Here is a 26,259-nt window from a genome sequence, read left to right on the forward strand (position 1 = left end):
TAAAAGTTACTTTTAAAACGGATTAAAGTGTTTTGCACATGGAAGGTGCTAACAAAGTAGGTGTAGTCAGGGCATAATTGAAATTTCTCCATAGATATTTGGAGCAGTGTAGAAGGGGAGATAAAATCAGATTACTTATGAAATTTAAGTTTCCATTTACTATTGTATTAAAAAAAGGATAGGATCGCTGTGTATAAATGATCCATAAGGTGAGCAGAGGTGACTAGAGTAGCTTCAGACTCCTTTTAGTTAGTTTTATTTGTGCAGGCGTTTGATGGTAGTGGATAGTAGGTTCAGACGAAGGTTTTCTTACTAACGCAAATACTACTTCTTTTCAGTGTTAGTTTCTGTATTTCAGAAGTACTTGAAGAACTTAAAAATGAAATCTATCATACCAAGCAGGTACAGCACTCTACCTACCAGCTAAATAATCCATGAGTGAGGGAGAGAGTGTTCTTGTGTGTATGTAATGGAATGGCATGGCAAAACATCCCACTTTTTACAAGTATTTTTGGATCTTTGTCATAATGATAAATACTTATTTTATTAAAAAGTTCATAATGGCTTTATGCTTATTCTACTATGTTATCCAAGAGCCTATGTTTAGCTCCAAGGTAAACATGTTGGTTGTTCACTGCAGATACTGACTGAAATCCAGATGGCAGAGAGCACTCGGTGGAATGAAGAAATTAGTTACCTCTTCTAGTGGGCTGTGGTATAATGCACATTGGGTGGCTATTGTGTTACCACAACGCTATCATTAAAGCTTGGTTGGCATATTCATTAGATAAACCTTGGTCTGGAAGGACGGCTCAGCTCATTCAATTGTGAAAAGTCAACTCAGGCTAATGGTTATCCTGGAATGGACTAGCCTGGAAATGAATTTATTTTTGGCATTGTATATGTTACATATTATTGCCAGCTGGGTTTGAATCTCACTTTCTTCCTAAGGATCTAATGCTCCTCTGTCACTGTATTTACATTGGTGCAATTCAGTGGAGTTACTGCTGCTTTCCATGAGGGTAAGTGACAGAAGACTGAGGACTCAAACTAGCAGACTGAGAACTGAAGACCTTTAGTGGTCACATTGGCCACTTTAGATGTTGGTAACACGTAGCCTGATTTTTTTTTGAAGGAGCTGAATATCGGCTACAAGAATATCCAGAATTGTTACAATAAATGCTAAAACAAAAGATGGTTTGGAAGAGAGAATAAACCTCAGAGATCAGTTTAAGCCAACCTCACTATAAGGGGGTAGGAGGAGAATCTCATGGGGGACAAATGATCAGACATGTATAACCTGCTGCAAAGTTTCTTGCATCTTCTTCTGAATCATCTGGTGCTGTCCATTGTCAAAGTGGATAAAGGGCTTAGACAGTCGCGCAGGTCTGATTCAGTCTGGCAAGTGCAATGTTTGTCATTGACTGCAGTGGGAAGTGCAAATGTTCAGCACACTTGAAAATCGTGTCGTGACTCTCGGCATGGATGAATTTGAACTGGTGAGATAAACGTAAAAGGTTCTGTTTCCTATTTCCCATCCCCTGGCTCATATTTCTCTTTCAGAAAAATATCTTTTAGCCTGGAATGTATGCAACATGATAGCCGAATCCTCCATTAGTCAGTACCAATCTATTCAAGTGTCTGATTCTGGGATCTACATTTTCAATTAAATCTTTAATAGCAACTGTCCTCCTACATTACCCCTGCCTTGTGGAAACACCCAGAAGTATTGCCACATGGTTTAACGGTGACTGCCCACACAACATTCATCTCTCCATTGCAACCAGCACCTGTTCCTAAGGAGCTCCTCTCCCCTTGTAACAGATGCCAGCCTGTAATACACAGTCAGTGTTGGAAATAATAATGAATGGCTCGTAACGTTAAAACAGCTTGGGAGTTGCCTTCGGAAAAGTTCAGATTTTGTCAGTCCCTCTACAAACACATGGGTGAAAAGAAGTCTTAATGATTGTGTGACCCTATCTGTTAAATAGCAACAGAGAGCTTGCAATCCACATTTGAAACTACATGTTTCCGAGCACTTTTTCTGCTTTCACTTTAGAAATCTAGGAATGCTAAGAATGGCCTTCCTTAGTTTTTCTAAACACCTTCCATTCCTTTGTAGAAACTTTAAAAAGGTCACAAACCTACTTCCTCCTCCTTCCTTTTGCAGGTCACCTTCTAATAACCAAAAATGAAAGAAGTAAAAAAGATACTCAACTTCTTAATGCATGATATACAAAAACTACATCAAAAGAACATTATTTGAGTTGTGAAGTCAAGCACATGGAGGCTAAGAAATGTCAGAATTAAGGTTGTCTGTGCAATCTTAATTTGGCTCACTTGTGCATATGCATTATGAGTCAGTTGGTAATTGCGCATTGACATAATAGTTTTTCCACAGCATCTCTTTCAGTCCATAGGCAGGACCCCAAGAGGGCTGAATTAAGCCACAGCAAATCTGGCAATTCTTAACTTTCAAGTGCTTGACTGTGCAATCTAAATAATGTTCTTTTAACATTTTTGCATGTTATTTCCCATGATTTCTTGAAGGAAAAAGGTTAAAATACAAAACATCCTATTGTGTGCAGCTGTAACAACCCACCCCACTCACATCATCACGGTTTGAACCTTGAGTACCACCGCACAGACAGCTTCCTCTTGCACTACACAACTAACCACATCAGCTGGCATCAAGAGAGAGCTGTTTTCCCAGAGGGGGAATGAAGAGCTGGGTCTTGGGAGTTGTTAATGGGAAGGAGCCTGTGAATGGATTGCTTGCAGAGGAGTGGGGGTTCCGTTATTAGAAGAAATCTTGCCTGGTGTACTCTCACACACTCCCCTCCCCTCCTTTAAAAAAAGATTAAGGGTACTCCATCCCCATCTGGTGCCACTGGAGGGAGGAGAGAGAGATGGGCTGCTGGGCTCAGCACCCCAGCCTGGCCCATGAGCCCTCAGCGGTGACATGGGTCACTGGGTTATGTGTTGGGTCCAGAGGAGGTAGGGAACCCAGTCCCATCTTTCTTTCTCCACTCCTGGTATAAGTGCTCTGTCAGTTCCCAGTCACTCCCCAGCCGCAGTTCTGGCATAAACCTGGCCTCAGAATGTTTGAGTTTAGTTAATTGTTTTGGTAGGTGCATTAATGATAGTGTTTTCCAGTGTGCAACAGTGCTACCTACCTGGTTTGGCTTCAGGCTAGCTGTGGTGTCAGTTTATTCAGTCAGGTTGTATCTCCTGAGCGTCCCAGGAAGGATTCACTGCCATTCTCAAGTCTCTTTCTGAGCATAGTTCAATTCCTAAAATGAAAAACTCCAAAACCAAAAGCAGTTCCTTTTCCCACTCTGGGCTACAGCTCCATGGGCTTTTCCCCTTCAGCACTAAAAGGAGGACCTCCCTTCAATCCCCCTGCTTCTGAGACTACTGCTGGAACCCATCTCCCTCCTGCACCTCCTCTCATTTGAGCTTTCAGCCCTTTATAGGGATCTGAACCCTTCCCAGTTGGGTCTGATAATTGGACCAGATTGGCTGGCCCTTTAAAGGGGATGGCCACCCTGTTGGTGTGGCTGTTGAGAAATCAAACAGAATCAGGAAATTTCAAAAGCCAAGGTTCTCTCTAACTTTCTTTTAGTTACGTTACAAACTTTGTATATTTTGTGGCATACATTGCTATCAATACATTTAACAGGCAAAGAGGAATACAGAACACTACAACCAATACTCCTGGACAGGACATGTTATTGGAGATAGGAGATTTTAATGTGACAGTAGGATCGGATTGGATTTCCTAAATTGGAGCAATCGGCAGATTTGGAGTAGGTGGAGAACATGGAAAAAGGAGAGAGGCTACTAAATTTCTGCCTAAGTAACAACCTGGTGATAACACACTAAGCCAAAGAGGAAGTGGACATGGATATCACCTGATGGGCAAACAAAGAACATGATAGATTTTGTACTTGAGAATTGAAGATAGAAATCAAGAGTGTGGTTGTGGAGATCAGTTGTGGCCGATATCGGAGAAGACCATGAGTTACTGCTGTGGCTGAAAGCAGTTGAAATAGTGCCAAAGAACTAAGATCTATGATGTGGAAAAGTTGAAAGAGCAGATACCAGAAAAGACTAAAAAGAAGCCATGTGGAAAAACATCACCGGTCTGATGAAAGAAGTGAACATTGAAGAGATGTGGAACAGTCTTAAAAAAATGGGATTATGAGAGTGGCTGAAATTGTGTTGGGCAACAAAGTCAAAACAAAAAAATCAAGGTGGTAACAGATGAAGCGCAACAAGCGTAGGAAGCTGAAGGATTATAAAAAGGAGGATGAAAGAGCTGAGTTCAATAGAAATAGAATAGAAAGCAAAGAGACCTAGAAACAACTGGATAAACAAACAGTGTAAATAAGCAGAAGAATATTTGAAGAGAAATTTGACCTGTGTTTTATCGCACGATATGAGAACTAAGCCATCAGGCTTTTGATAACTTGCTATAATCCTTTCTGCCAAATGCTATGATAATGTATGATTGTGACGGGTTTGGTAACAGATCCCCTTGAGACTGTCACCTGCTGTGCTGAGATTACCTCTGAGCCCGTTTCCCCTGCCAGTTTGGGACTCCAGAACCCTGCCTTGTTGAGCCAGACACGCTAGCCTGCTGCAACACAGCCCCAGGGTCTGAAACATGCCCCCAAAGCTGCAGATTTTAACCAAAAACTGCTTGGCAGGTCACCTATCTCCAGCACCCAGACACCCAGTCCCCAATGGGATCCAAACCCCAAATAAATCCGTTTTACTCTGTATGAAGCGTATACTCAAATTGTCCACCCTCTATAACATTGATAGAGATGCACAGCTGTTTGTTCCCCCAGGTATTAATCAACTTACTCAGGGTTTATCAATAAACGAAAGTGACTTTATTAAGTATAAAAAGTAGGATTTAAGTAGTTCCAAGTAATAACAGACAGCACAAAGTAAGTCACCAAGTAAAACAAAACACACAAGTCTAAGCCTAATACATTAGGAAACTGATTACAGATAATATCTCACCCTCAGAGATGTTCCCATAGTCTTCTTTCACAGACTAGACTCCTTCCTAGTCTGGGCCCAATCCTTTCCCCTGGTACAGTCCTTGTCAGTTCCAGCAGACATCTTAGGTGGAAACTAGGGGTTTGCTCATGACTAGAAGCTCCCTTTGTTCTGTTCCACCCCCTTTTATAGCTTTAGCACAAGGCGGGAATCATTTGTCTCTCTCTGGGTTCCCACTCCTCTTTCTAAATGGAAAAGCACCAGGCTTAAGATGTCATATCATGTGACATGTTCACATGTCCTGTGAGACCCCCTCCATTCTTCCTAGGCTGGCCCGCACGTGTACAGTGGAGGCTTGCAGGTAAACAGAGCCATTTACTGTCAGTTGTCCTAGTCAATGGGAGCCATCAAGATTCTGAATCACCATTAATGGCCCACACTTTGCATAATTACAATAGGACCTCAGAGTTGTACCTCATATTCCTAGTTTCACATACGAGAATGATAGTCATACAAATAGGATGAACACACTCAGATTATAAGCTTTGTAATGATACCTTACAAGAGACCTTTTGCATAAAGCATATTCCAGTTGCATCATATTCACACTTACAAAACATTTTTATAAAGCATATGGAGTGCAACGTCAGAATGGCGTTCCTGAAAAATTGATTAAGGTGATAGAAAACATCTACTATAAGTCAGTGAGTACAGTGGGAGTAGAAAACTGATGGAATGGTTCAGGACAACTGTAGGAGTGAGACAAGGATGCACACGATTACCAGATTTGTTTGGCTTGGTACTAGAACCAATAATGGTTGTAGCACTAAGGCTACATCTACACTACAGGGGGGAGTTGATTTAAGATACGCAAATTCAGCTACGTGAATAGCGTAGCTGAATTCGACGTATCACAGCCGACTTACCCCGCTGTGAGGACGGCGGCAAAATCGACCTCTGCGGCTTCCCATCGACAGCGGTTACTCCCACCTCCGCTGGTGGAGTAAGAGCGTTGATTCGGGGATCGATTGTCATGTCCCAACAGGACGTGATAAATCGATCCCCGAGAGGTTGATTTCTACCCGCTGATTCAGGCGGGTAGTGTAGACCCAGCCTAAGAGGTGAAATGGGAGGAGTCGCGTTATGGGGTAAGACCGTGCATAATCTGAGATTCACAGATGATATTGACCAAGGAGGATTTACAGAGAATGACGAGGTAGACCAGGTGTGATGTTGTGCAGTCTATATGGTTTTATAAAAACAGGATAATAAGTGAATATAATGTAACTGGGATAGTTTCATAAAGATTTGATAATAAGTGAATATAATGCAACTGGGATATGCTTCATGCAAAAGGTCTCTTGTAAGGTATCATTACAAAGCTTATAATCTACTGAGTGTGATCATCCTATTTGTAGAAATGTTCCACTCTTGTATCTAAAACTAGAAATATAAAATGTAACTCTGAGGGCCTATTGTAATTATGTAAAGTGTGGGCCATTAATGATGGTTTGGAATCTTGATGACTCCCATTAATCAGGACCATTGTCTGCAGATGGCTGTGTTTACCTGTTAGTCTTCCTGTATACGTGTGTGCTGGCAAGTGGGCAATGAAGTCTTGCAGTGACATGTGATCATGTCACCTGAACTGGAATCCATCTTTAACCTAGTGCTTTTCCAGTTGTGGGGGGGGAGGAGGATGGAAAACCCAGAGGGACAAAGGGTTCCCGCCTTATGCAAAAGATATATAAAGGGGTGGAAGAGAACAAAGGGGGAGAGGAGCCATCATGAAGAATCCCCTAGCTATCACCTGACCAGGCCTGGAAGGTGTCCAGTCTGAGAAAAACTTACTGAAGCATCTCTGAGGGTGAGATTATCTGTATTTAGCTTGATTAGACATAGATTTGCGCATTTTATTTTATTTTGCTTGGTGACTTACTTTGTTCTGTCTGTTACTACTTGGAACCACTTAAATCCTATTTTCTGTATTTAATAAAATCACTTTTTATTTAGTAATTTACTCAGAGTATGTATTAATACCTGAGGGAGCAAACAACTGTGCATATCTCTCTCTGTGTTATGGAGGGCGAACAATTTATGAGTTTGCCCTGCATAAGCTTTATGCAGGGTAAAATGGATTTATTTGGGTTTAGGCCCCATTGGGAGTTGGGCATCTGAGTGCTAAAGACAAGCACACTTCTGTGAGCTGTTTTCAGGTAAACTTGCAGCTTTGGGGCAAGTGATTCAGACCCTGGGTCTGTGTTGGAGCCAGACAGGAGTGTCTGGCTCAGCAAGACAGGGTGCTGGAGTCCTGAGCTGGCAGGGAAAACAGGAACAGGGGTAGTCTTTGTACATTGGGTGGCAGCTCCCAAGGAGGTTTCTGTGATTCAACCCATCACACCAGGAAAGTAGAAAATTTAGATTGAAGATCAGCACGGAGAAGACAAAAAACATGGCATTTGGAAGACGAGAGAGGTAAAGATCAAACTCTGAGACAAGACGAGAACAAATGGAAAAACACGTGTACTTTGGAGGACTAGTATCAAAGAATGAAAATGGTGAAGATGACATAAGAGGAGGAGTCAGAGTAGCTGCTATTCCATTTGGAAAATTCAGAAAGCTCTGGAAGAATAAAGACATTTTGAGAAAAACAAAAATTAGTGTATATGCGACAACTGTCATGCCAGTACTTATGTATGAGTTGGAATGCTGGAATATGAGGAAAGGCAATGAATGAAAGATTTTTGACAGCAGAAATGAACTGGCTCAGGGGACACTTTGAGTTTCAAGACTGCAGAAAATAAAAAATGATAGGAAATGGCTAGGGCAAGAAATAACACTTACCGAAGATTCAAGAAAGAGTACTGCAATTGTTTGGAAGTGTGTCAAGATGCCCAACTCCCAATGGGGCCTAAACCCAGAGATAATATCATACATGGTGATACATACCAGAGTGCAAGGAACTAGAAATAGAGGAAGACCAAGGATGCTTTGAATGTAATTGAAGAATGGCATAGAACAAAAAGGTTTAAAGATTAATGAAACTGAAACTGGCACAAGGTAGAAAGTGATTGATGGATAGACTTCATTTGGCCCCATCATCACTTTTGAGTTGACGGATGGGAATCAAAGATGAAGACAATGACCAGATGTTACGTCTGGCATTTGAGATGCCACCATTATTTCTAATTCAAAGCATAGGGCAATCTGTGGTACCTCGGATCCCAAGGTGTGGTATCTGCTGGCAAATATTTACTCTTTTATGGCAACCACTATGCATCTAACTGGCCATGTGAGTGCAGATTTGATTTCCATGAGCAGATGTGGTGCTTCCACACACAGATTAGGAACACACAATTGTATGTGCCCGTCTTTGAAAATCAGGCTCTAATCTCCATACCCATCTGCAAAATAAGAATAAATAATATCTACCTCACAGGGGTGGTGTGAGTCCAATCAAAGCGCCTTTAGATCCTTGGACATAGAGAGTAGTCTTACTGTCTTTGCCCTTGTCTTACCCTTTCCTCATCCTCTCCCTGTGTTCTGGCCTTAACTTAGATTCTGAGCTCTTCTGGGGAGGGGAACCCATCTTTGTTCTGTAAAGTGCCATGCATCTCTATAACTCTTTTTAAATAATATTAAGAAGGGGGGAAATTTTTTTTTTTTTTGCAAAGGGATACATTCTATCTTCATTTTAAATTTTGATTAAAAAGTACTCAAGGATTTGACGAAAGCTAAATTTACATAGCTGCTTGTCCACCTTTACAACAATGGATAGATCTGCTTTTCAAAGCTTGGATCCAGATCTTGATTCGGGTTCCAACTTCCCCATAGCTGGGAAGGATTTGGATTAGCTGTTTGAGTATTATAAGAAGTAAAGGTGTCGCACAGCACAGCCATTCCCATTTGCTATGTTTGCATGCAAACTCCATATAAAAGACTTCAGTGAGATTGTTTGTAGACACTTTTTTGCTTCCAGTCTGGTCATGCTGTGCTGATGATCACACTTCACAGAGAATTTTTCCTCTACTATGAACTGATTTTTCATATAGCGGAAGAAGTGAAGATAATATATGGACCTGTCCTGAGTTTTGAAGCTCGTTCTTCAAGGTATCTACCTTGTAGATTTTAAATTCCCTTGAAACCCAGTGTAAATTTATCTGAAACACTTTTTAAAGAATGTGCATGGGTGCTTAAAAACAACAGGCAAAGGAAAGTGACCTGCTTTTTTTACCTGAGGTTGCATATTTTAAAACCTTGCCTTGTGTTGTCACCTTTCTGAAATGATTATACTTATCTCTGTCCATCTTCCTACTTTTGCAGCATGCCTCTGATTGTTGATTTACTAGACAGCAAGGAGTTGCTTGAGACTTGCATTGATGAGCCTGCTGCTAGTTTGACAGCAGGAGTTCCAGAGGAGGCAGATCTTAGCTTTGTTCCTCCGGGCACAAAGGAGACAGCTGCTGAAAAAATAGAACCTGCTGGTAAGGAAACTTCCTGAATTATTGCTGTTCTCATCCCATATAGAGACAGTAATGGAATTATTGTGATGACTGAGTACTTTTCCTCCAAAATCCCCAAAGACTGTACAGATGTGACAAACTACATATATAGGGATCACTTTGCTCAGCACTGAAATACAGCCACCTCCTGAATATAATATAGGAGCTGTTTTAATAGCACACAGCAATATTGTACCATCGGTCAGAAAAGAAAATTTAAGTATCCCTGACAGTACAGGCGAAAGGTCTTGGTAGATAGAACATGCTGTATAACTATATTGATGATTCCAGTAAAAAATACATTTCAGGATTCAGAAACAGCACAAATACTACTGGTATGTTTACCACAGCCTGCATTTCCAACCATATTGTGTGCTGATTGCATCAGGGCTTATAATCCTGAATAGTACGTGATCCAAGCTGTCACTACTAGAATCATGGTATTCTTATTGGTGTATCTATCCTATCTATCTATCTATCTATCTATCTATCCTTAGATACTTAAATAGCTCCTGTTACCTTAGTGTCTCAGTGCCTCACATTTTCAGTGTATTTATCATCACAAAACCCCTGTGAGGTAAAGAAGTGCTGTTATGCCTGTTTTACAGATAGGGAACTGAGGCACAAACAGATTAAATGGCTTGTCCAAGGTTTCACAGGAAGTCTGTGGCTGAGCAGGGAGTTTGAACCTGGATCTGCTGAGCTTGACAGTCAGTGGTTTCAGCTGGGAGCAATTTATTTCTCAAATCAAGTATGTATGAGTACAGAACCAAGAGACAGTATAATGGTTCTTTACAGAATATGTGAGAGAACCCATAAATGGTATAAATGCACTCTCTTCTGAGGAGCTACTTCTGTACTTGCAAATAATTCCTGAGAGACCGATTCACTTACCTTCCCACACTTGCGTTGAACTTTGTACTAGTACAAGACTCCCTCTTTTGGATTCAGCGCATACAGCCCAATCCATGGAAGTTAAATTGTTCAAGTGTAAAGAAACAGCTTTATTTCATACTGGCCCAGACAGCTTGATCTTCTGATAATTCGCAGTCAGGAAGGTTAAGGTGAAATGCCAGATAACCCCATAGCTGCACTAACAGGGCCTTGGGTTGTCTCTGCCATCTTTTTCAGCATTCGAAGACACGTTGAAACTGAAACATCTGGAGACAGAACCCAGCCCGATGCCAGCGCCCCGCTCCAACATAAACGTCAATATCAATAAACAGGTACTCGGGTTGCATTCCTGAAAGTTGCTGAGCATGTTGTGATGATTTTGAGAACCCTTTTGCTTTCTGGTTAATGTGTCCCACTTGCAGGCTGTTTGAAAATGTCTATCGATGTTGGGAGACACAAGAAAATCAAATGCATATACTTTGTTTTATAGACTGTTTTGCATGATAAGTGAATAATTTCTTCTGGAAATCAGCTAAGGACCAGATTTACAAAGGTTTTGTAAATGTCTAAACATGTAGGTAGGTGCCTAGTGGGGTTATCAAAGGTGCTTAGAAACCTAACCATGTATGCAAATTGTGCACAATCTAGTACACTACTCAATTTCATACAAGGACAGAGTTGAGGGAGGAGGAGAGAGGAGTTTTTTTAACCTTTTAGTATTGTTTCCAATCCAATACACAACAAAGCATACACTATAACAACAGTTACTTCAACTCCCTGAAAAAAACTCTCATTGATTTCAGTAGGGTCAGGATTTCACCCCCTGCACCTCATGTTCACCATCTGCAAAATATTATTTTTATTATTACATGGGGATAATAACTTGATCTTTGATGGGAAATAACCTATATTTATCAGTCCTTTGAATGAATATTTAGAGCAGGTTTCACTGTGTTTATTTTCCTTACAGGAGAGTTGTGCATCTTAATTCATTAATGTCAGTAATGCCCTCAGAGCAAATATAAGAAAAGGTACTATGGGGGGCAAGGCATGGGGCCATGGTCTATAAAGCATTAGCCTAATAAAAAGTATTTATAAACAGACAGATCACATAGAATAAAAGGTGACATGTCTGGTGACATCCTCGGCCCATAACAGTCCCACAAGCCCGTTGGGATTTCCCAAGAATTTGGGTTAGTTTTCCCTTCAGATGCTGCTACAAAGCAATCTGCTTAAAAGCAACTCAGTCCTCTCCCCCTATGTTACAAACCCAGGATACTCACTGTATTTTGAACAGGAAGAGAAGGCAAAAGAACACACACCACACCACAGAATTAGCCCAGGAAGGCTAAGGGTTTGCTCTACCTCCCATTGAAGTCAATGGGGTTTTCTCTTTCAGTTAAGTTGGCTCAAGATCTGTTAAAGAGTTGGAGAAGTACATGTGTAGGCTGAGCCCATTCCTATGTTTCTTCCTTGTTTTAAGAAAAGTCTGTTGCTTCTATATGCTCATAGCTACTGGGTGTGGTGTTCATGTCTCCTTTAAGGGTTGACAACTGGGATGCCTTGTGTACCTTTCTGTTTCGCGACTGCATTACAAAGATTACCAAATCTCTAAGAAGATTAGTGGGTAGCTGTGGGTCTTGTTATGCCGAATGTAAACAAAGGCAAATGAACACCATTTATTTCAGAATATCTTGACTTGTTCATCTCCCTGTTGGCTTTAAACAAAGAGGGAAACAATTCTGTAGATTAAATCAAGAGAGAATAGAATGAAACCCTCTGTTCATAGTGTTAAATTGTGGCTACGGTAAACTAAACACACTGAGACTTGTATAATGAGCTAGTCTAACAAACAGATGCCTGTACCGTACAGCCCTGATTATGCATATGTCACACAGGACACTGAATAACTTTGGATAATGGAAGTTCTGGATAATCAAAATAATTTTCAGTTTAATAGCTATTGGGCAACATATTGCTGTTTAGATTACGGAGTTTTGCACACCTAAGGTCTAGATAATTAAGGATGAATTATAATACTACTACTTAGTTTTGTAAGCAAAGACACCTATCAGTAAGGACCTGCGGATAACATTCTAAAACTGATTATTGAAAATGTAGGGTGTAAACTCTATTTGAATCAGTATTTTTCTTCTGGTAGAAAAGGAGAAAGTTGTTTGGCTAAAGCTTTTCAAGCTAGGCTGACTCTAAGCAAGTGGTAATTTGAGAATGATGGTTAAAAACAAAAAGAGCTAGAGATTGTTTGAGGAGGTCAATTTTGAGCTGGACAGAAATTGCAAGGTCATTTAGAGGGTCACAGCTCATAGATCAAATGTTTCTCATGAAATGATCCCCAAAATGGTGACCCAAGAACAATAGTTAAAACCAGTTTGGGAGTTGCCCACTTTTTGTTTTAAACCTACTGTTTTTGAAAGCTGCTTCAAAAAATCCTGTGTATATTTTATACATAAAATCTATTACAAAATGCATATGTACAAATTATGGACCTGATCCTGCAAGCAGTCCCATTGTTATCATCTACTCTGCTCATGTGAAAAAGGCTTGCGGTACCTGTTCCTGTCAGACAAGTATAAATTGCCACAGTGTATTACTATAAAGAGAAATAATTAAACTAAAATCTTGAAGTTAACTATATTTTTGATTATTTTATTATCCCAGCTATTTCTCTTTCTCTGTTTTTACTTGTGAATTTCAGCATTCTGTGTCTTTTTCTCTTTGTAATAATATATAAAATATCTCCAGTTTTGTTGTAGCATGCTGGAATGTACAAGGCAAGAAATTGTAAGAAGCATGACAAATTGCATTGCCAGCAGAATGGGTCAGTAGTTCTCTGCTTGTGAAAGCAAAGCAGTGTCTTGTTCTAGTGAGCAAAAGAACTTCACCAAATGCCAGTGAATTGTTCATCCGCTCTGTTAGCTGAAAAACTTGAACATTCTTCTCTAAAGATCAGAGCTTGTCTCTCAGAATCATCTCTAGATAATTCCAGATTTACATCCACTCTTGATTGGTTCTTTGGTAGGGAAATATCTACCTATCTATCGGTCTCCTTAGAAAGGCCAGAAACTATCTGGAATAAGAATTTGCAAATGTGGAATGAATGGCTTTATTCTTCCAAGCCAGTTGCTGGATTTTCATAGCTGCTCGCTGCCAAACTTTGTTTGAATGGAAGCATGTAACTTTGTCATTCCCAAGCTTTTGACTAGCACATTGGCCAAATCTCAGCAGCCTAACAAAGGAGAGCAATTAGTTCTTAAATACACTTTCATCAGCTTCTAGAATTAAAAGAACAATGAAACCTAGCCCTAGTTCCTGAATAATGTTTTTATTCCCAAGGTGGTTTTTTGGGGTTTCTTAGTCTTGTGCTCTCTAAACTATCATAAAGAAAAGTGGGCAAGTTACTTGACAGTGTGGATGTACCAGACTCTGGGAGATTTTTTCAAAGGTACCAAAAGCAAGTAAGTGCCAAGCTCTCATTCAGAGTCAATAGGATTTAGTTTCCTAATTCTCATTTGTGCCTTTGAAGATCACCCCCTGTCATTACACTGAAGTGTTTGTATAGTCTTCGGATGTAATTTGATGTATTATCGATATCCTTTATAGAACAGATACCTACTAATTAACAAACAGTCTAAGCTTATTCCAGTAGGCAGGAACAATGAGAACTGCCATGGACCTGGGATATTTACAAACCTGCAGAGTTAGGTATCTTTGCCAACTACCCAAATTAAGTGTCATGTGCCAAATACTTTTATCCCCCGCCATTTCTGATTTCTCTACTCTGCCCTTTCGTTAAACACAGAATAAAACTGGTGCAGGGAGATGTATGTTAATCTGAATAGAAATATTTTCGTGTCATTCAAAGAAAATCAACAATACTTTTTTATTTAAATATTTCCCCAACAATGTTGGGAACCTAAACACATGCAACTGCATGAGAACCAGAAAGTGAAACTGGTGGTAAAGAAGAGTGAAAGTGACTGGGCTAGATTCATTGTCCATACTGAGGAAACTGCAACAAAAATAAACCACAGAATAGTGAAAAGTAAATATATGTATATATTTTTAGTTTTAATGATCAGTTACTGTAGCACCACTGGAAAAATGAATTGTAGAAATTCCATACTATAATACCGATTGAGAGTCTCTAGATTTTTTGTAATTCCAATGTTTTCTGCAGAATGTAAAGTTTTCATTTATAAAACAATCTGGTTGCAGCAAATAACCTTTTAAATGTGAACCAATGCAGAGAAGATGTAGTGAGTCTGCCAACATACTTGGGGCCAGATTTTGAAAAGAGCTCAACTCTGATTTAAGCTTTATGAGTGCTCAACATGAAGCAGCTCCCACGAAAAACAATAGGAGCAGCTGGGTGCTGAACATGTCAGAACATCTGGCCCCATTTGTGGATGCTATGCACTTTAGAAAATTTGGCCCTTAATTGTCAGCTCAGAGAGATCAGAAATGTCTCCTGTTCTTTTGAGTGGGATGTTAACTCTGAAACCCAGTGTGGTTGGATTAATTTGTAAGGATATTCCACAGGAATAAGGTTGGAATGACATTTATTAGAGACTTTATTCTGTTGAAGTCAAAGCAGTGAAGGAGTCAGTACGACGACCATATGTGTGATTATTTTACTTGCTTCTCCTGTCAAGTATTGACCATTGTATCCACAAAACACTCTAACTAGGGCTGGAAAATTATGTGAAGATGCTGCAAGTATCTGAACATTCTAACTTTTTTCCCCTTGGCCCTCCACGTAGCACTCAGCAAGAGTGGGCAGTAGGGAAGGTATCGCGAGATGGAAAGACTGAGAAGGAAAGGATAGATCTCAAGGATATGGGGAGAATTAATGGGGAGGGTTAATAACTTGGTACAATAGAAAGCTTGTTTTTGTTAAACTATTCCATAAAGTTATAAACCATCCACTAAATATTTTTAATAGCATTTCATATATTTAGTGTGAATGTGTGTCTTTCTTCCTTCCCCCCCCCCTAAAATTTCTTTTGGAAATAATGATTGGAAACAATTAAAAACAACCTATTTTACATTGACAGTAGCCCTTTAAGGTTGGCCCAACTTTTGCCTTTGGGTATTGCTGATTTAGGCCAATATTTTAAAATCTGTGTGCCTAAAGTTAGGCTTATAAATCCATACTTGGACATCTAAATAAGTGGTCTAATTCTCAAAAGAACTGAACATCCAGCAGCTCTCACTGAAAATCTTCATTTGCAATTCCAGTTAATTGACAAGGTTAAGAGTGAAGGGGGGATGTCAGTCAGCAGTGAAGGGGTTACCTTTCTCTTGTTGTCTTTGGTGATGAGCATGTGTAGGTTTCCGCTTACAAGCCTATGGGCTAAATACTGCTCTTTTTATGCACGCCAACAGCTCCTCTGGCTTCAGTGGGATTTCTCCAGTGTTTAAGGCTTGCAGTATTTTGGCAATATGTTGAGCACTGTAGGGGGAGAAGATCTGCCTAAAGAAGAATCAGTCTTGCTTATCAAGTGACTAAATATATGGTGAGGAATGTAGGGCTCTGGAACTTCCCCTGCTGAGTCGCACCCTGAAGAGAAGGGTCATAAGGTTTAGTTTCCACTCAGTTGATTAGCATCTGTCACTAATCAAATAGCAGTTAGCAGATGGAAAACTTAACACTTTGCAATTAAGAAAAATAGTACATATAACCAAAAAACCCCAAACTATTGTAGAATAGATATTGCAGATTTTGACTGATCTCAGTGTGTGTCTGTCTAGTACTTTACTTCTGAAGTAATTTAGTGGGAAAAATATTGTGATAGCATTATATGTCTGGCAGGTTAGTCTAATATACTACTGGAGTCTAAGGAAAAAAATCTCTCGAAGCTGCATTTGAGAGCAAATGTTCAGCTGCCTACTTAAGATAAATTGATTTAAGATGGTAGGTACCTTATTGTTTACATTAATAGGATTTAAAACTGTATTAAAAATCCCGTCCGGTTGCTAGGTGAGTAATTCCATATTGTTCCACTCACCAGAGTGACATAGTGTGGAAAGTTGTGCATTGCTCATGTAAATTCTTAGCTCCTGATTTTCAAAAGCCTTTATATTCATACAAAGCATTATGTGCACGGGGTTGTAGAAACAGATCTGTGCCAAGATGCTATTAGCAAAACGCATCATTTTTCTAATGATAGGATTTAGAATAGTTAGCACCTTTCCTCTTGAGAGCGTTTTGTAAGCACCAAGGCCTTGATCCTGCATGTCCTTGTGTACTGTCCAGTATTGTGCACAAGGGCTGTGCTCCACAAGGCAAATGGACGCTGCACATAATACAAGTAAGGTTAAGCACCAGGCACAATCATCTGCACTGAGCAGTGGGTGAGTCTAAGACCCCCATTGTGCACCTACTCCCTTATTCACCTGTGCAAGGTGGAGAAGAGCTGAGTGGGGCTAACACATGACTAAGGAGACATGGGCTGAAACATGTTTCTCAACATGGTAATGAAGAACTTCACTCAGTGCTCCCCCAAAGTCTCACTGCTGTTAGGAGGTGTAACTGTGGCCTTGCAGCAGTATGCTCATTCTTGCGGGATCGGAGTCCCATGCTGTCCACCTCTTGCATACTGCATCTTGCCTGGCTTTAACTGCAACACTCAACCCCTGTGCTGTGTAGGATCAGACCCTTGCTAGTTAACCCTTTAACTACTGTTTTACAATCAAGTTTCAAAACAAAGTCAGAAATTGTTTCTCTGTTTGAATATTCGCCTTTTCTGATATTTTTTCCACTGAAGCCTTGCTATTTAACGTTGGGTGTTCATGTTTATGGACTCAGCCCAGCCCAAGTTTTGTCATGCACGGGATGTTCCTAATGAACATTTTCCATTTCTAGGATGAGGTGGTGAAGTTGACAGATAAGTGTCTTAATAACGCAATTGAGAGCCCAGTAACAACACCAGAGCGTCTTCCTGCAGACATAAAGAGCAACATCCTGAAGGCGCAGGCAGAGGCAGTGCACAAGGTACACACTTTGCTCAGAAGGATTATGCCATTCTCAGGTGTTCCCCTTAGGACTGGCTAGAAGGGACACCATCAAGAAGCCTCAAAGCATAACCCTCTGCTTGAGTTTGACTCTCTTGATACTCTGCTGTCCTGGAGAGGCTGCTGTATGGGACTAGTCTTTAGGTATGAAGGGTCTGTGTAACTAGGGGGTCAAACAGTGGCAGAGTGGAACTGCCCTCTGCCCTTCAGAGGGAGATCCACTGACCACTCTGCCAGTCTTGGGCCTTAATGGGGTCCCTCTCAGCATATTCCAGCTTTTCCTTTCAACAGAGATAAGGATCTGAATATGTTTGGTGCTTGCACTGCTAGCGGATGTATTAAGAAGTGATAATTGTTTCTTGGAGGACCTGGCTGGATTGTTTTACATTAGCACTGAGGTTTTCATGAGAGAAAAATAATTGACTGTGCTTTGTTTGAATAGCAGACACATTGCACACTCTCCCCTTGGGAAGGGAAACTCCAGACTTCCGTAAGTCTCTAAAGTGAGACAAAGATGGAATTAAATTTTGGAAACTTATTTTCGTGTTCATTTCCTTTTAGATCACAAGAGAGGATAGCATGTTGGACAACAAGAAAGCCAATATTCACGATGCCACTGCCAGGTACTACATAGGGCTGGAGGAAAGAAGCAGTGTGCTCACGTGACCTGAGCACAGGACTGGGAGTCTGGAGTGCTGGAGGCATACTCCTGATATTCTTACCAGTGGTTTAGAGCAAATGATTTAAGTCCACCTGTGAAAAGAGGACAATTTAAGTTTCCACAGCTGTTAATTTAGCATCTTATAAGGTTTAATTCTTTAATATGTGTAAACACTTCAAAGAAAAACATCACTATGCACTGTACTTGCCAAGCGTTGTTTGTTATGTACAAGATAATTCAGATACTCAATCTGAGCTTTCCATCTTTTTCTTCCTTAACCCATTAATGGCTTTTTTTAGGTAATTTAGCATGGTGAAAGTTGCTACCTGGGCAGTTTGACACTGAAGTCATATCCTGATACACAGAACAAGCACAGTATGCGCAGTGACCCTGCATACTGTGCCACATTGCCCCACTAGCCACGCTGCTCAGAGTGCCAGCAACCATATCAGTTACAACGGAGTTTATATAAAGTGAACACCTGTGTGCAAAAAAACTGGCACTGACAGCTCATTTCACACAAGTCATTACCAGGGTTGGCTGGATTTGAACTAGGTACATAGAGGTTAAAGCAGTAACTTCGTGACAAGTTATCTGAGATAATTATGTGGCAGGCCCCAGAACATTTGCGTAGTCAAGTAACTGACAAGAGTTTGGTTTAGCAGGGAAGAAAATGTCTCTCCTGAAGACAGATAAAGAACTGGCAATGAGGAGTTGTACCTGTTCCTTTTTGCAGGGGCATCCTGATCTCAGGGAAAGCACAGAGCAGCCTGCTGGCAACCAACCCACTATTTCAGGAATCAAGAGAAGTGCTGAAAGAAATCCCTGCCTCAAATGCCTTCCTTCCGTAAGTGCTCTGGGAAGGAATGTTACTGGGATAAGTAAACAGCTCAGAGATTAGCCTGGGAAAGATGAGAAACAGCTGTTAGCTAGCAGGATGAGCAGTCAAACAACACTTCCTCACCAATGAGAGGAGGAGGAGGAGAAAAGCTTGGCTGGCTTCATCTGCTGACTTTTCTTTATCACACACTCACTAGGGTCTTCAGGGTGCATGAAAATAAATGGCAACAGAGGAGAATGATGCAGCAAGGATGTGCAGAAATTGTTGTTCTTAATATTATCCTTTAGCCTGTGTAATTGCCTGTTAAAATATTTAAAATCAAATAAATAGCTAAAAGGAATTTGATCAAGGAAGTGCAGTCAAAAACATACCAAAAGAGAATAGAAATACAAGTGTGTTTGAGGTTTTGTAGATTGCGGTGAGAACAGGGTATTTTTAGTTTAAACATCCCCACATGAACCTAAACGCAACAGCAGTGCCTGAGAACTGATTGGGAAAGAGAGTGAAATTAAGCAAACTAGGAACGAGCACCAGCCCTGGAGTTAGGAGGCCTGGATTCTATTCCTGCTCTGCCAATGACTCACTGAATGGCTTTGAAGGAATCATGCCTCAGTGTTCTCATCTGTAAAATGGGGATTAATGCTTACCCACCATAGAAAAGTACTTTGAGATCTATGGATGAAAAGGGCTAAAAATGGTCATTACTTGTTTTATTTGCAGGGCTTTCTCTGACACTCAGCTCTGTAGCATGTGAGCCATTCATTCAAATTAATTTATCCTCATAACCCACCTGTGAGGCCAAGCAAGTATTATTCCCATTTTATAGATGAGGTACTTAGGCTCAAAGAGAGAGTGTGAGTGTCTTACTCGTGATCCAACAGGATGTCTGTAAATGAGTGGGAACAGAACACACATTCCCAGTCCAATGCCTAAACCACATGACCTTTTTCTTCCGGTAGAGTTAAGTTAAACTCTGACAGTAGTTGGTCCTCCAGTGCCTAGAGAGCATCACCTGTGCTAAGAGTCACTAGTTTAACTATCCTGGCTGAGTGGAATGCAAAAAGGTAAGCAGCATAAATCATGGAAAAGGTGCATTAGCTTTTAGTGATGTGTGTAAGTGTTTCTTCCCCAGTTAGATGGATCTGTATCCAGCTCTCAAAATAGGGGTGTAACTAAGATCAGCATTTGGCCCCTAGTGTCCTTTTTGTAAATGATTCTGTTGATATGCTGAGATACATTAGTACACCAGCTTCATTCTAGTCACATCTCTACAACCTCCATGGAAATCAGTGTGTTAATGAAGATTTTCAGTAGTTTGTAACATTATTTCTTGAGCTGCTGACCTTGATGCTAGACTTCCCTTGTGCATAGACTAAATACTATAATTACACGTGTTTATGGTGGGAAATGTGTATCCATGTGGTTCCTCATTTGCTTAATCTATTACCAGGTAAAAGTGAGGATTTTTTGTGATTTACTGCTTGTAGTGCCTTCATTTCTAAGGGGTTTTTCCAGCCGTATCACACATAAACATGAAGAGCTGATGAGCGTTTTGGCAGCTGTCTGAAGTGGGGTCAGCAGCACCCCATATCAGAAAGAGAAAGTCATGTAATCTGAGAGAGCAGATAATCATAAGATTTCCATAGGGGACAAGGATGATTTGTCGTCTTTGTTCCTATACTTAAATCAATTTGTCTGCATTCTCTCTTTGTACGAATAACTCCTGTTAAGTAGGAACACATTAATTGCTAGACTGGATCAGACCCGTGATCAGTCTAGCCCAATATCCTGTCTCTGTTAGTGGCCAGTCCCAGATTTTTCAGAGACAGGTGGAAGAACCCTACAGTCGGTAGACATAGGCTAATATCCCCCCATGAAGGTCTCATCCTGATTCCTTAGTTTGAGACTGGCTGAAACCCTGAAGGCACATGGTTTATATCTGTTCCAAATAAGTGGTTTGAGCATTGGCCTGCTAAACCCAGGGTTGTAAGTTCAATCCTTGAGGGGGCCACTTAGGGATCTGGGGCAAAAAAAATCAGTACTTGGTCCTGCTAGTGAAGGCAGGGGGCTGGACTTGATGACCTTACAAGGTCCCTTCCAGTTCTAGGAGATAGGATCTCTCCATTAAGTTAAATTTTTTGTTAGCATTAACTGTAACAGCTCTGAAAATTCTTGTTATCCACATAAATGTCCAATCCCTCTTTAAACCTTACTAAATTCTTTACCTCAATGGCATCGAGTCCCACAGTCATTACATGTGGTGCGAAAAAGTATTTCCTTTTATCATTTTGGAATTTGTCATCTTTCAGTTTCATTAAGTCCTGTTGTTCTTTTGTGTTGTGAAACAGTGAGAACTGAAGTTTCTGATCTGTCTTCTAGACCATTCCTTGTTTTAGCACATCCCCTTTTATTTGTCTCCTTTGTAAGGTAAACAATCTGTCTTTTCAATCTCCCTCATAAGAGTGTCTATCCGTGTCCTTGATCATTCTCGTGGCTGCTTCTGTGAACCCTCTAATTCCGCAGTACCCTTTGTGAGATGGGGTGACCAGTACTTCACACTATAATTTGAGATGGAATTGATTTATATAATTGTATTATAATATATTCCTTATTCTCCGTGGTACTAGTTGTGCATCCTGACCTCGTTTGCTTTTTCTCATCATAGGCTGAGGTCTTCATTGAGTTGTCCAGAGTGATATCCAAGTCTCTTTCCTGAGTTGATACAGTTAATTTAGAACCCTGTAAGGAGTAAAAGTAGATAATTTTTTCCCTTTTAATGTGAATTAGTTCGCATTTATCAACATCGGCTTCATTTGCCATCAGTGTTGCCCATTCACCTAGTTTAGATTCTGAAGTTTCTGACAGTCTTCTCTAGACTTGACACAGTTATCTAGGTTAGCCATCTGCAGATTTTTCTACCTCACAGCCTACCCCCATTTCCAGATCAGTAGAACCTCAGAGTTCAGTTGTTCATACTCTGAACAAAATGTTTTGGTGGTTCTTTCAAAAATTTACAGCTGAACATTGACTTAATACAGCTTTGAAACTTTACTGTGCTGATGAAAAATACTGCTTTTAACCATCTTAATTTAAATGAAACAAACACAGAAGCAGTTTCCTTGCCTTGTCAAATCTTTATTTAAACATTCCCTTTATTTTTTTGTAGTTTATGTTTAACACAGTAATGTGCTGTATTTGCTTTTTTCCCCCTTTGTCTCTGCTGCTGTCTGATTTCTTACTTCCAGTTCCAAATGAGATGTGTGGTTGACCAGTCAGTTCCTAACTCTGGTGTTCATAACTCTGAGGTTCTACTGTAATTAATAAATATATTAAAACAACACTGGAGAATCCAGAGGGCTTGTATACATACAGAAATTGCACAGGTTAAATGAAAGATGTGATGTTAAACTGATGCCACTTTGTATATGGGCACTTTTACCTTGGTTTCAAGTATATGTGCAAACTAAACCAGTGTAAGCTCTGGCTAAACCAATGTAAGAGTGTCCACACACACAGCTGAACCCGTTTAATTAAATGGGTTTAATGTTAAGCCTTTAGTTAAAATTATACCATTTCTGCATATAGACTTGGCCTGAGTGTGGGCATACACGCATTACAAAGCAGAAGGGGGAATCTTCTGGATCTTTCTGAGATTGCCATGCTCTCTCTGAGAAATCTGAAATACCTGGCATTCTCCAGTTTTGCCCCTAAAGATGCAGAGGACACAGGTGAGAAGGAGGCAGCCATGAAACTCCAATTCTTCTTCAAGTAGTGCCCTTATGGGTGCTCCACTGTAGGTGTGCTTGCGTCCCTGCGCGGCTGATTGGAGAATTTTGGTAGCAGCATCCATTCGGCCCACACATGTGTTGTTCCCCACCCTTGTGCTCTGCCACAAGGCTAACCAGCGTTGCATGGGCGAACCCTCCTCCATTCTTTCTCAACTGCCCCTGGCTAGAGGCAGCGCTCTAGCTGTCAGTTAACAGATTAACTTCTACAGACTTGCTAATCGTTTCCCTACTTTAGATACTACTTAGTTTCCTTTACGTTCTTTTGGTCTTTTTATTTATTTTTTTTTTATCTTAAAATTTTGTTTTTGTTCGACCCCCCTGGACATATGCCCGGTTCATCACGTTTCAAGAAGTGTCTCAGCTGCAAAGAATCTATCCAAGTGACTGATGGACATTCTTAATGTGTCCACCGCCTGGGAGAAAACCACATTCCCCAGAAGTGTGGTTTATGCCAGCAGTTGAAACCCAGATCCAGAAAAGATAGAGAACTGAGACTTAAGCTTCTTCTAATGGAAGCGGCCCTCCAACCAGCCTCAGACCCATGCCAAGACTTTACACGTCGAGAATCCTCATTGCAACCCTCTACATCTAAGGGAGAGCCTTGGCCTTCTATTTGGACAGGACAAAGGTTTTTAGAAAATGTCCTACGCTCTTCATCTCCACTGGGGATAGGTCTCAGGGCACAGCGATTTCAGCTCAAAGACACTCCAAATGGGTCTCAAACTGTATCAAACTCTGTTATCGGATTTGCAATTTAGTGCCTCCATCCGTAATCCTTATGCGCTCTGCAACATAGAATTCCTCACCTGTTGCATTCTTCAAGGGTATCTCTATATCAGAAATCTGCAGAGCAGTTACCTGGGCATCTGCACATACCTTTGCAGAACACTATGCCACCCTGGGGGACTCCGCTGCAGCCGCCAGATTGGGCACCCCAGTACTATCATCCATAACAGACTCAACTCTGAGGCCCCAGTCACTTATAGGGGATGCTGCCCAGGAGTCACCGACAGTGGAGCACTCATAGGGACATACTTGAAGAAGAGGAGGAGGAAGTAATTCCTCTGGTGCAGTACCAATGGTTCTTTGAGGCGTGTCCCCCTATGGATGTTCCACTACCCACCCTCCTTTCCTCTACTTTGGAGTTCTCATCATAGACTCTGTGGTAGAGAAGGAACTGAGGAGGGTTTACCTGCATTAGCACCGGTTAGCGTTGTGCAGAGCACAAGGTGGGGACAGGACACTGCTACCAAAATTCTCCGATCAGCAGCACAGGAACGCAAGCACACCTACAGTGGAGCACCATGGGGAGGGGACACCTTAAAGAACTATCATTACTGCACAAGGTGAGTAACTACACAAGTTTGAGACGCGCGCTGTAAAAAATCCCCTCTGGGATGAAGATGTTGACATTGTTCACTGCTTGGGATGTCTGCAGTACAGTGCAGTGGCAGGTGCTGAGATGGCTACAGGTACTTGGCAATCACATCAGCATCTTTCCTCTTCATAAGCATGAATCTCCTCCTTGCCCTATATTGATTTGTTGTTATGTTTCTAGGCTAAACTGTCATAAAAGCAGCACTGGTTATTTCACACGGCCTCTGCAGTGTGGTGAGAATGTTTTCTTCTTTCAGTAATGCATTAGAAGAGGATAATGCTGCCTCTGGCCCTGAAGAATCACAGATTCCAGCTATTCTGGCTCCAGCAGAGGAGACTGCAGTTTTAAAGGTATACACCACCTGTTTGTGTGCAAGGCTCTTCATTTCACACTGAGACACTGACACTATCCGTTTAATACAAGAGGAACGGCTCTGTGCACATAATAAACTTTACAGCAGCATATTTGTTGTAGCCACACATTTACCAAATCGTGATTTCTGCTGTAATAACAAATACCATATGACCCCATTTTAAACCCCTCTCTGGGTTATGTCCCTTTGTGTTGGCTGTCCAACTCTCTGGTTTCCATAATACTCCAGGGTGGCAACCTGGAGCACAGTATTTTCTAAACTCGCGTGTGGATGAATCTGCTTTATCCCACAGTTTTGGTGTCTCAGGGAACAGATTCTAAGAATGAAATTGTGCCACTTGTCTGCACAGGTGTAGTTCCCACTGAAGTCAATAGCAAGGGCAGGGTTTGATCCTGAAGTTTTTATTGTGTTGCTTAGATTTTTATTCTGATTCAAAGATCGTGTGTTCTCCATGGGTGCACCAGTGAGCACAAATAGTAGATGTTTTATGTGCATTTGACATGGTCAGCATCTCTGTGTCCATCTCCAGACAATTAAATGACAGTAACATGGAACTCCTGTGATATTTCACTAGGCTAAGGGGTTCCGTGTATGATTCTGGATCCCCAAAAGAGAAGGCTTCTTAGCTGCTGCACCGCTAACCGATTTTATGCTGCTGATTCCAGTGCACGGCTATATCCACTTTTCCCAAGTTTAGATCTTCAATCCAGAGACTCCACTTAAACAATTGTATCATCCACATGCACAAGTGCAGTGGATGATTTTACACCTACACAGCAATGTAGGTGTAAAATCTTCTAGCACAAAGCCTAGGCTGGGGAGATGAGAACAGAAGGGCTTCTTAGTAAAGATCTGATTATACTCATTTTTGTTTAAAAGATTAACAAAAATCAGGCCTGGCAATGGAACAGTAAATTGACGAGGGCGCTCAAGAATCAAGAAACCACTAAAATATTCCATGTGGTGACTAATGGGGATTTAATTAATAACTGATTTATTTTACAGAGCAGTCCAGATGACCTTGATGTTTTGTTAACATCACTGACGGAGAATCTAATTGACTTTACAGAAACCATTCCTCGGGTAACTATGTTTCAAAACCAGTTGCTTAATGGGAGCCTCCTTCATGCATACAGATCTGACTATTTCTAAAGGAAAATGTAATCTATTTCTAGATATATTTCATTTGGTATCTGTCCATTGGATTTGTGTCTGATTGTAGTAGTAGCATGGTTGCTGGTCTGATAATCCATGTGTGCCTTAGGTTACCACTCTGATCTGTTGGGGCACTATATGGGTGCTCGCCACATTACGGCTCTGGACCAGAAGTGAGGTCACCTGAATTGGTTACAAGTATCATAGTTTAGTTTGGAGCAGTTTTCTGCCCTCCCCACGAATACCGCACTGCTTATCGGTGCATTCTGGAAAAATCTGGACAGCTGCCCCAAGCACCTCAGCAGGGATAGGGAGTACTTGGAAGGCATGCACCCAAAGCAGTACCCATGACAGTGTGCTCTGGAGTGCCTTTACTGCACAGAGAGTTGGGGAGGAGGAGGAAGACCTGCCAAACCAGTTGCAGAAAAGGGGTCTGAGACACACTGCAAAAAAACTCCCAAAAAACTGGTTACTGGAAGGCAGCTATGTGCTGAAACCTAGTCAGCTGACCATTGTACTAATCAATTAGCCATGTGATGTGCAGACACAAATCATGTTTAAAGTCAGTCACTGCTACAAGCAACTTGATTGAAAACCATAGTGATGGATGGGCCCTTAG

General features: G+C 41.0%; 1 protein-coding gene across 6 annotated transcripts in view; it reads left to right on the top strand.

The window, feature by feature from the left end:
- The window catches only part of EPB41L5 (erythrocyte membrane protein band 4.1 like 5), a 95,318-nt gene that overhangs the window by 56,359 nt on the left and 12,700 nt on the right, over positions 1–26,259 (top strand). For 5 of the 6 annotated variants that reach the window (XM_034786458.1, XM_034786457.1, XM_034786455.1 and 2 more), the window contains exons 17-23: positions 9,337–9,497; positions 10,647–10,741; positions 17,296–17,424; positions 18,006–18,067; positions 18,842–18,952; positions 24,369–24,462; positions 25,491–25,568. In XM_034786458.1, the coding sequence (XP_034642349.1) occupies positions 9,337–9,497; positions 10,647–10,741; positions 17,296–17,424; positions 18,006–18,067; positions 18,842–18,952; positions 24,369–24,462; positions 25,491–25,568 (730 nt within the window). The remainder of the gene's footprint in view (positions 1–9,336; positions 9,498–10,646; positions 10,742–17,295; positions 17,425–18,005; positions 18,068–18,841; positions 18,953–24,368; positions 24,463–25,490; positions 25,569–26,259) is intronic. The other variant, XM_034786456.1, reaches the window with a different exon arrangement.

The sequence above is a fragment of the Trachemys scripta genome, chromosome 11 (genome assembly GCF_013100865.1).
Source record: "Trachemys scripta elegans isolate TJP31775 chromosome 11, CAS_Tse_1.0, whole genome shotgun sequence".
NCBI classification, from domain to species: Eukaryota; Metazoa; Chordata; order Testudines; family Emydidae; genus Trachemys; species Trachemys scripta.